Source organism: Brachyhypopomus gauderio, chromosome 4, assembly GCF_052324685.1.
Source record: "Brachyhypopomus gauderio isolate BG-103 chromosome 4, BGAUD_0.2, whole genome shotgun sequence".
In the NCBI taxonomy this organism is placed as follows: domain Eukaryota; kingdom Metazoa; phylum Chordata; class Actinopteri; order Gymnotiformes; family Hypopomidae; genus Brachyhypopomus; species Brachyhypopomus gauderio.
The window spans coordinates 9,038,437-9,050,494 of NC_135214.1; the positions used below are offsets into that span (position 1 = coordinate 9,038,437).

Here is a 12,058-nt window from a genome sequence, read left to right on the forward strand (position 1 = left end):
AACGCAGAAAATATGTCTCAAGGTTAAGCCTTTAATCATTTGTCAAGGGCTGTAGTAATGAAACACAACTACTGTAATTAAGTGTAATTAGCATTGTATTGCACCACCGCTCACGTGTCTCATGAGGCTAAAGCCCCGCTGTTGTTAATTGTAGGTCACGTAACTCTTTCTACGTTCGCTGTTCGACAGTTCATTATAGTCCCTTGCGAACTGGGGCTCATTACCGGAGCACTGAACTTCTAAAATGTGATGTAAAATGTCATTAATATGTGGCGGTTGCTTAGTTTCCACAGAAAACTCTAACCAGTCTCGTAGTGACCGGCCTCTCCTACAGTTCTGACAATAACAAAGATATAATCATGCAATGTAATATTCACAGAGAAACAACGACAAATATGAGCCTGCAAACGCGAGAGCGTGGTCAGAACATATGCAAAAATATCTCGCGTTTTTGTCGAGGACTATTTATGCTCCGTGCTGTGTATACATGTAAATGTATGCCACGTCTGCTTCGGTTCATTTGTGGCTGTCTGTGTGCTTTTTAAAAATGTAAACCCCCAGGAGGCCGGCATCTCCCAAAGAGAAGAAAAGAGCGTGCAGTCGCTCTTTAAGAAGTACAGTGTTGCTCTTCTTTTGCTTTTCTCTTAACCACCCCGCAGCCCATAGAGAAGATTAGAGACTGGGTAATTGCCAGGTCTAATCAATGTGAGGCCAAGACAGCTTACAAAATGCCAGTCACAAACTCCTCTTTAATGTGGATGAATGTGGATGTTTTCATAATCCATTTTATGGTTATGATGTGTTGTGGGAAGTGGGATTGTATTATGTTGCAGATACATGCTTTGACAGTGAGCTATATTTTGTGTTGTTAATGCAGAGAAAATACAGGGGCAAAAACTCTGAATTGGAGATTTTTTATTTGAAAAGTATTTTGTATTTAAAAAGGCTATGCAGTAGCATGTCCAGGACTTTATTCATGGGTTTGTAGGAAGGTGAAAAGAGCACTAATGTAGAGTTCACGCTACATGACTTTAGCCCTGATTTTCCATTCACCCAGATTTTTCACTCACTCTGATTTTCCACTTGAAGATTGAAAAGAAAAGCCACAGATCAGAGGCAAATCGCTAGGGCCTTAAAAATTGGCTCTTGATCTCTAAGTGTGAATTGTTTGAAGACATCATCTTAGAGGCTTGGTGATGCCTCGAAATACCAAAAAATAAAGTAAGCTAAAAATCTGGACCTCTTGGTGAGGCCTGCAGTATGAAAAAGTTGGAAGTTGTAGCATTGCAAAGTTGGAACCAACTGTATGCTTCACACACACACACACACACACACACACACACACACACACACACACACACACACACACACACACACACACACACACGATATATAAAATCATAAATCTTTGTAAAGACCTCCCCTAACTAAAAAGACCTATTCCATCTACAAAAGAACTGGCCCATCTGCAAAATCCCTCCCATCAAGACCTGCCCATCTACAAAGACCTGCAAAGCAGAGCTGTACATTGGTGGTGGTGGAATGCTGCCACACCTTCAATCCAAACCACATGTGACCCAGACCACATAAAGACACAAGCTCTGCCTTTATTAGACCTCCATCCTCCTTCATAATCTCCATAGTGTGATGCTCTTACCATTATGTTCTGACTTCAAGACAGCGCTGCCCTAATGTGAATTTGTGATGTTTATCCACAGTTAACACATCCACATAGCTAGCTAAAAAGAAATTCTTCCATCTCCATTTGCTGTTTCCATGGCACCGTGTGCCATTTGTTTTTCTTTGAGTTCTATTTCAGTTTCTGCCCTTGTCTTGTGTTCTGTGAATACCCTTCACTATATGCATCTCTTCTTCCCTAATTTTGTTGTGTAGATGTCTGGTTGATCATTTTGGTAATCTTCCTTTTGTAAAGATCTTGGTGTTGTGAATTTGTTTTGCTTTTTTTCCTCTTTGGTGTCAATATGTTCCTGCTGTTCAGTTCTGGTGTTGTTTCCCTGACCCCAACTACACTATCTTGAACTGGCTTATGGAGTTTGATTATGATTTTACCCCAAATATATATCACTCGTCCCACCTCCACTTAATCCATGTTGTTACACATATCACATAAGGTTCTCAACATGGCAATAATACTTATTCTGCTTAGGGCTGATTATAATAATGCATGTTTACAGTTTCAGACAGCAAGATATATTTTGCATAACTTTAAGCCTACTTATGACATGTGCCTGTCTATAATTTCTGAGAAGTGTATTTGAGTACACATGCTAGAATTCATAAGACTTTTCATTCTTTATTATTTATTATTAAATAATTATTTAGTATTTAAGGTCATTTATGAGTGACTTTTACAGTAATATCGAAGTGCTTGTTATTAAGGATGACCTGCAATAGTCGCTGATTCAACTATTCGAATGGAGGACCCTAGTCACCTATGAACGTCATAGTTGAATGTACCATTCTGACTGCATGGGGGTGCCCAAGGATGTTGCAAAGCATTAGTTGTTACATGAAATGTCTTTGTTTTTGTTATATATATATATAGCCTTTTGTCAAATAAAATCATCCTAATTTCTGTTAATAAATATTTTTAAATGATGTGTGTGCATTAATAATAGGCTTCTTCCTTGCAACACATTAATAAATCACACCCTGCAGTTGCACAATCCAAATGAGGGGAGCTGAACAAGCTACAGGATCGTTAGCATCTGCCGAGATTATAATGGCTACTAAAAAATCTTACTAAAAGATAAAGATGAATAAAACATCTTTAAAGTAAAGTGCAAGTTATGTCATCAACGTCTTTCATTTCACACGACAACAACCAACATGGCATACCATTTAAAACGGGTAAGGCTGAAAAAAAAAAACAGTTCAGCTGTTTGTCGTTTCGGTCGTGTTGTGTCTTGGCAAGTAGGCCTATAAACATTTTTTGTTGTTTGCTTTTTAGACCCCTTACTTGAACCTTTAATTATAATTTTTGTGTTGTTGTATGGCAAATTGTTTTTATATTTTCAGGCAGGCATATTTTAATTAAAATATTTTTTAAATTTTGCACAGTGCCTGTCAAATTTCGATATGTGCACTGACGGTGACTTTTTTTGTTAATGTTCTCTAACGTTTCATAAAAAAATTAATAAGGAAGTAAATAAATAAATAAATAAAAGCTGAATAAAGCCAACTTACCATGTTTATTCATTTATCTGAGTGTTTTAGGTTTTTCCTTTTAAGTGAAAAGAAGTCCTGAATGAGAGCGGGATCCCGTTTAAGGTGCTCTAGAAAAAAAAACCTGATTCGACTATTAGTTGACTAAAGGGAAAATTTGACGAATCAAATTCGACTATGAAAATCCTTAGTTGAAGACACCTCTACTTGTTATACATATGAGCAATTTTAAGATATTATTTTGTAAATTTTTTATATGGATGTTCATGTACTTGGCCAAAAATATAGCTACAAATAATTACCTACAATTATTACCTACAGCTTTGCAGCTAGCTAGTAGCCTAGCGTCAGCTACCTATGCTGATGGCTGACAACCCCTTATCAACAGCAGCAGGTCCCTAAATTACAAGATCAACTTTTACAAGCATGGCATTTTATGACATCATTATGTTTGCATTAATGAATGTATAGTCACCTGTAACTATAAATTGTGTTTTTATTAGCTTATAATGAAGCCTTCATATTTACATGGGGAACAGGTCCCCTTTCAACAGACACTGTGGTTTAGTAGCCCAGAATGAACAAACCAAATACTGGCTCTAGAGTGTGCCTTTTTTGTGAATTTTTACGAGGAAGCGCCAGCTTGGTTGGACAAAGATGAATCAGTGGTTGCTGCCAGTGCTGGCTAACCATTTCGTACTGTGAGAAGGTTGAGAACCTACAGCTTGACAAATGTAGGATCATTCTTGAAAAACGCGAGAGGGTGAGTCCACATCATCGAAGAATTGACAACATAAAGAAGCAAAACAAAATTAGGACAGACGATGGCAGAAAACAAGGATAAACACTGGTGTGGCTTTTCCCAAATGAAAACTGCTAATGATGGACAAATGTTCAGAGTGATTCTTTTTTTGTCTGAACAGGTAATTTAGTGTACCAATCTAAATGCAATTTATTTGAAAGCTTTAGCTAGAAGATGACCATTGCTACAGTTACCAACACAAGTAACGTTTTCCCTGTGTCTATGTTGAAAAACATCTAATTGTTACCAAGTCTGTAATTTTACATTTATGCACCAAAACTACAATTTATCTTTAGTATTTGGACACAAAAATCTACTGAGATCAGTCTTTAGCTGATGAAATTTATTTCCAGTAAACTATATAACATAGTTTTACAAAGTAAATAATAAATAAAATGTTTTGCAACCTAGAAAGTAATCTAGTCACTTAACACATGGCTTCTCAATGCAGTCATAGATGATTATATCATTTTTGAAGTAGCTTGGTACCTGACTGCTACCATAGGTTCTACAGGGGTGAGAGGGAGCATTCAGTTGATTGCAATCTGCAACATTCCTGTTAGATGCTACACACTCCCCCTTAAACATGTTTGATTGCAACAGACAAATGTTCACACTATTTCAATTACATGCAATCTTGGAAAGATGTTTATTGAAGTACAGTGCTGGAGTATTCCTCTTTAAGACTGACACTGACATTCCAAATCCTCAGTGTCTTATAACAATACACTCCTTGAATATCAAAATCTCTACTAGTAACAGGACCCTATATGGCCCCATTATACAGAGAATCATTTCCCACAGAGTCTTAGCATCTGTTATACTTGCAGCATTACTCCACCTATTTGTATTGCCTATTTCACATAAGGGAAAGTTGATAAACTCTTGAATATCAGCATATATCAGTCGTTCAGTCCTTGGCTGGCTACTCAATCACTACGACTGCACATATTGCCATGTAACAGATCTACTGAATGGCTAAGCTGGCTTCTCGTGGCTATTCAAGTCTCTCTATTGTATTCTGGTACTGGCTCATCTCCTGGCTTTGACATCTACTGATGCACTTAAAAGTGCAAAGATTTTAGCTAACTGTTCAATCTCAAGAAGCCTGTAGGTGGCACTGTAGGGAACTGCAGTCTCACCTGAGCTCTCACCATGAACTGAGCAATGAGCTCAGTAATGCAGAACTGTATTGATGCAATGTACACAAGACGTGAGAAGACAACCTCCATCCTCCAACTAGTCCCAACAATTACATTGTGTGTTTAGCCACCTTACTGAGCCTGATCATAATGCACTGACACAGAAAAAGGTATATGGGCTTTAGTGAGGACCTATTTATATAAACAGGCTAAAGACGCTCCAGAACAAACTTCCCAGAAAAGCATTCAGCTTATAAATTCAGAACTGAGGTATGACGTTATAAGCAAATGCAGATGTCCCACTCTTCTGCTTTTTATCTTCATCTCATCCCCTAGAAGAAAGCCCCATTCAGCTCAGAAATGACACAGACATCCATTCAAAATGCAAAATGCTGCATCACGTAAACTCCACCAGCATCAGCCTGAGCTGAGGTCCAGTCTCAAACCCATCCAACCGTCCTCAAACTGCAGCGATGGACGAGGTCAAATTATGGATCCTCACTTATACAGGTGATCTCTGCTGACCTTCTGCTCTCCAACTTTCGCCTCCCTCCTCTTCTCCCTGTATCTTTGTGCCCTCTAACCCCCTTTCTGTGACCTCTCTCCCCCTCTCTCTTGCCCCTCACCCCCTCCCCTAGCTCCCATTTCATCCTCATCCCTGGCACTCCACCCCATGAGTTACTCTTTCGTAGTTTTTCTTGCGTATTTCATTTTGTGCTTTCTGGTCCTGTCATTGAGTGACCTGTAATTTTAACCCTGTGTTGTTTAGCTGAGAAGTGGAATGGAAATGATCTATTACTGTGTGCAGGTGGAATCCATTTCAATTATCCATTGGTTAAATGAGTTTCATCTCAACCCACTCCATCACAGCCTCAGAAAAGAAGGAGTTCTATTTTGTACATTTCACAATGATAACTCCCAATTCAGATCTGATTGTCTGTCATTAAGATGTATTAGAAATGAACAGCTAGCTAGTAGGTTTGTAGCTTGTAAGATTCCAGAACACAGTCTTCACTACAAGGTCACAAGCCCAGACATCTGTGCTGGTTCATGATACTTGGGTGAAACTTTACAAGTCCACCACCATGCCCTCAGTCGCAGAGTTCACTAATACAGTAAAGTCAATTTAAAGCCTTTAGTCAAAACCCTAAGCTTACAAACATTTCCTTCTTCAAGTCTTTTTCCCGCAGCACCAATTATATAGCCTGTGCAGTTGTAGATGGTTAGGAAGAGTCTCTTTAACCGTAATGCTCATCTGAGCCTCCCTGGCCTCTCCTTCACCTCTCTCTCTTTTCGTTTAATGACCCCCAACTCCACTCTAAATCAATACTACCCATAATGCTGGGCCTCACAGCCCTTATGACAGCTCTGTTCTGCTGATGCAGCACCTTTGTCAGAGTCTGCCCCCAGCCCCCTCCCCCCTACAACCACTGATGAATAAGCCCCCCAGACAGCCTTAATAAAGCCCCAAAGCTATTTCATTCTGCCATCAAAGTAAAAAAAAAAAAGAAGTTTATGAGGAAGTGGGGCTGTATTCCGGGATCTTACGTCAGATAGATAACACTTTGGATTTGGAATTTAAGTAGTCTGATTTACAGCCTCATGGTGTGTAAACTGATGAAATGTGGTTCAGATTATACATCTACCCATAAAGCTTGCATCCTTCCACCTCTAAACTCATTCAAGTATACCCCTTCAATCAGACAGAAGGACAAAAAAATTAAAGGGCGCACACACACACACACACACACACACACACACACACACACACACACACACACACACACACACACACACACACACACACGCACGCACGCACGCACGCACGCACACGCACGCACGCACACACACGCACACGCACACACGCACTCACACACACAGACACACAGACACACATACATATTCAGGTATACCTCTACATAGAGGATGGGGAATATCCCAATCTTATCTCCCAGCATTCCTTCTGCCCAGTTCTCGTCCACTCTGCGGATGACTGTGAGAATCTCATCCTGTAAGAGAGAACGCTGGTTTTGAGTCATCAAAGCAAAGTAAATTTCAAAATCTGACACATTGTAAATCATCATACTACACTGTACACAAAGACATTCCTATGACTAAGGAATATATTTAGAACACAAATCCCAAATGGACATTTTCAGCAGTATTTTTATAACCAAGTCCATAAAAAGAAGTGGTGCCTCATTTCTGCAGCAGCTTTCTAGGCGCCTGAAATAAACAGCACTAATTTAAACGTTTGACATGGTATCAGTCTTCCGCAAAGAGTCCACTGGCACACTTTTGGGTGAGCATGAAAACGCATTCCCTTCAGTTTAATGGTAAAACACAGAGCTGCTATGAAACACTGAGGGAGCACTGAAATTATTTTTTTTTAATAATCAAAGGACAGCAAGTATACATGAGAAATATGAATTATGAAATGGTCACACAGACGCTACTATACCACAGGTTAACTGCATGAGATTCATAAGTCCTGCACTAGAAGCTAAACAAGTGAGATGACGTGATTATAACAAGCTATTTTCAGTCTGGCTGCCATACATTTACATACATACATACAAACATAACATACATTTCCTCTCCACAGTTTCGCTAATTTGTTATTTAGATCTAGATCCTGGCAAATTCACCTAGAATTCAAGTTCTAGTCACACATTTTTGTTAATGAGACCTTGCAAATTCCTCTAGCTCTCCTCCAAAGTTTGGTCTCTGAGCTACATTTCATCACTTTTGCAGTTCTGTGTGTGTATACTAACCCTCACCAACTGCTTGTTTTTCACTGGACTGGCTTGAAATTTTTACTGAACATTCAAGAAAGCCAAATTTACAATTACCGGTAGTACACATTCAAATATTTGATGCAGTATGTTATACAGTAATCAAATTAATAAACATACATAAATGAAAAATGTTGGGGGTGCCAAAGATAGGGTGACCATATTTTCATTTGGGAAAACCAGGACACCTTGAAGAGGGGGGTGTTGCATTTTGCATGCGTACTGACAGCCGCACTGTCTGATTAAGAACAAGGCTGCCCTTACTGACACAGCTCAGGGATTACGCCTTTTAATGGTCCAATGAAGATAATTTAAAAACCAGGACATTTCCTTACTTTAAAAAAACCCGGTATAGGACGTGAAATATGTCCCAGGAAATACGGACGTTTGGTCACCCTAGCCAAAGAGCGATTGAGTGAGTTAAAAACTTGGGAGCTCCGCTGCTATATTTCAGTTTAAGTCAAATTTTCGGCACGTTTTGTAAAATAAGCACAGGCACTAGGTGTGTGTGGGATCATGTAAAGTTTGTGTGTAGAACCTGTGTTGTTTTCCCCGGGTAAATGGCCAAGAATCTATGGCATTATACATACATGGGCAAGAATATCGCTAACAGACCTAGCATCGCTGGCAGGATCCAACAGACACCCTCAGAAAAAATATCGGGGAGGGGCGGAGATTAAGGCGGAGATTCTATTGTCTCAGAAAGAGGACATTGTTGTGTTGCTAAGGTCAGAGTTAAAGTCTGCTCTCCTCAAAGAATTTGACAGTGTAAATCTGAGCTACGGGCGGTGAAGAAGGGAAGTGGTTGGCAGTATTGCTCTGCTTGTTACTGATATAGAACTGATATAGGACTTTGCAAGTAGCTGTACGCAAGCTTGAGTTGGAAGTATCCAACCTCCAAGGAAAATGTCTTGACATGGAAGGGCGAATGAGGAGATCAAATTTTCACACACTGCATGTTGCTAAAAGTTGCTAAAAGAAGCCCTACACACGGAAAGGGAGATTATGGTGGATAGAACACACTGCGGCCCCCAGGCTAGGCGACCTCGTGGCAGACCTCATGGCAGACCTTGTGTCATAGTGGCTAAGTTGCATTACTATCAGGACTGTGTCGAGATTCTATGCAGTTCCAGAGAAGCCCGATTTCTGCAATACAACAGAGCGAACATCTATCCATACCCCTAGCATGATGCGCGCTGTATCTGCATTTACTGAAGTCAAAAATCTGCTCCATGGATGTGATGATGATTCGTTTTGGCATCATGTAGGCTACCCCAGTGTTTCTCAACCTTTTTTCAGTTGTGGCAACCTTTATATGCATGCAAAATGCTATGTAATGGCTAGTGTAAATTGTTGACGGGGGAGGGTGAACGTAAGTTGTCGACGGGGGGGACAGGACGGGACGGGACGGGACACGGACGTAAGTTGTTGACGGGGGGTGGGGCGAACGTAAAATGGTCGCAAATTAAATATTATATCGCATCCGGGTTTCCATCCAAACCTTTCGAAAAAAATAATGCGCAATTTCCAAGTTTCGGCAGAAAAAATTGCGAATTAAGCCTTGTTTCCATTCATTACATTTATGCGAATAAACTTTAGATCACGTGAGAGGACGCCAAACAATAGTGGTTTTTACATCCATCTGGCAGTTATCCATTTTTGCACGTTGAGGTTTTGAAACATTTTTTTCTTGTTCTTTTCTATACAATTTTTGCTCTCTCTGTTTTTGTATGCATTTGCCATCTTTACATTGCGATCATGTACAGAACCACATGACTTGAGGCATGATACGTCATCGTTTATGCGAAAAACCCTTTTCCATCCAGTTTTTCCGAATTTTGGCGATGCGATAGTCTAACTTTTCCACCTCCTCCTAGCGTAAAAATCTTTTTGCGATATTTGGGGCTTTTTTCGAATTTTGGTCTTTTTCCATCCAGCTTTTTTCATGCGCATTTTCAAAATGCGCAAAAACTCAGTGGATGGAAAACCCTCTGAATCATAGATGTGGATCAGAGGTAAATAAACTAGATTTTTTTTTCGGCGTGAGATATCGGATGTGTGGCGTGAGAGCGTGTGAAAACGGTCAAATGCGTGTGTTGGCAACCCTGAAAACATTCTCTGCAACCATCTCCCGGCCAACATAACACAAAAAAGTGATTATTAAGACAGAGAGCACATAAATGTGACTTACAGTCAGTGGGAAACCTGCATAATCACGTGCTGACCTTGGTAAGGGTCATATGCAGGTCATATGCACACTTTGAGCGTGAGACTCATGCATTTTAGCAATTTCATACGCTCTCACACCACACATGGAATTTCTCATGCTTGAATATTATTATTATTTATTTATTTTTTAAATAATCTAATCGCCGTACACCGCAGCATATTCAGCGGGTACTTGAACCATCGCGACAGATTCCAATCCCCCCGCCTTAAAAAAAGCTCACGCCCACCAAACTTGAGAGATCTGGTCATATGAAATACATTTTAATGATTTTTAAAGCGTATAATAACTTCAATTTTTAAAACTATAGTTTTTTATTTCACATCAGAATATTTTGACGGCCACTCCGATGAAGACAGACGGCACCCTGGTTGAGAAACGATGGGCTACCCTGCTAGACATACAAAAGGACCAAATCAAGAGTTTCGGGATCCAGCAGAGGCACTAGCCTGCGTGAGGTCCAATATCACTCAAGTAGCATCGGTATAGTAAGACGGATGCACTTCTCGATTAAAGTAATGAGTTTGGAATATGTCACTTGTACAACTGAGAAGCCAAACGTATGACTTGTCCCTGTAAAAGTAGTGTCATGTAGCAGTACCCGATGTTTCTGTTCACTTCGTGCATTGATGCTAAAACTAACATAATTTTCTTAATTTATAAGTGTATCCAGGTGCCAGGTGCCAGAATAAAAAAAACCCAAAACAACATTTTCGGTTGGGTATTCTTATATAGCCTATATAGAAAGGCCCATGCTAGTTTATTTATGTAAGCTATATGGCTAACACACACAAGTAATATATTTTACCTCCCTCGTTAGGAAAAGTCAAAGAAACCGCCTTGAGAAATTAACATGCGATAAACATGTGATAAGTAATGGCAGTCTCCATCTTCAGACTTGTACAAACAGCGACTGCTTATACAGACAGAATATAATCTTTTATCCACGAAACAAGCTGACGACAAATCAGAGACGACAAATCAGAAGAATCAGACTATAGCAGAAGTAAAAGATTAACTGGGTACCAAACATCTGAATCACTCACAGAATAATAAGTGTTTTTCAAATTTTACTCTAAGCTGTATACTTCAGAATCACTTAGGGATGAATCTCTCTTGGGCTCATTGTTACATAATATAAGTACCCGCTAGTTAATGTAGAAGCTTGATAGTGAATTCTCTATAGAAGAGCTTTTGGCAGCAGTAAAGTCCTTGCAGAGTGGGAAATGTACAGGCCTTGATGTGTCTAATTTAATAATTTAATAAAACATTTATCAAAGAACTTGCTCCATATCTATGAACATCCAGGGTACAACTGACTAGTGAAACTGATATAATGGGTGAACCAAACATAGAAACATACATACAAAGAACGCTCAGATAAACAGTAATAATCTATGAACCAAATAAACTCCAAGAAATGTAAATATCTTGGGCTTCAAATATACGCTCACTGTTGTACTGGAGTGATCTCCCAACTGATTACGATAGCCCTAAGAGGTCATGCAATCTTGCCTCATTACATGCTTTTTCTCTCTTCCTACGCCCGGAGCCGTTTCCAGATATACAAACAATCCAGTCGTGAAATACTCCTTAAAAATTTGGATACAGTTTAGGAATGCATTTTCACTTAAAGGACCTTCAATACATGCCCCCATAGATAGAAACAATATGTTCTCTACCTCAGTAATGGACAGGACATTTAAAGAATGGGTGGACAAAAGGGTCCGCACAGTAAGAGAACTCCTTATAGATAACAATTTTGTGACACACTTCTTCAGGTATTTACAGCTCCGTACTTCTATGACGTCACACTACTCCCACTTTCTCACCTTGCCACCTAAATCTCTTTTGGATGTTACTCTAGAAATTGCCCCAATCTCTGAAAATGTAATCTGTAAGTTGT

At 39.6% G+C, this 12,058-nt stretch overlaps 1 protein-coding gene across 2 annotated transcripts in view; it reads right to left on the minus strand.

Annotated features, from left to right (window-relative positions):
- The window catches only part of LOC143512101 (E3 ubiquitin-protein ligase SH3RF3-like), a 136,417-nt gene that overhangs the window by 22,160 nt on the left and 102,199 nt on the right, over positions 1 to 12,058 (minus strand). For both annotated transcript variants that reach the window (XM_077002019.1, XM_077002020.1), the window contains exon 3: positions 7,044 to 7,139. In XM_077002019.1, coding sequence (XP_076858134.1) covers positions 7,044 to 7,139 — 96 coding nt within the window. The remainder of the gene's footprint in view (positions 1 to 7,043; positions 7,140 to 12,058) is intronic.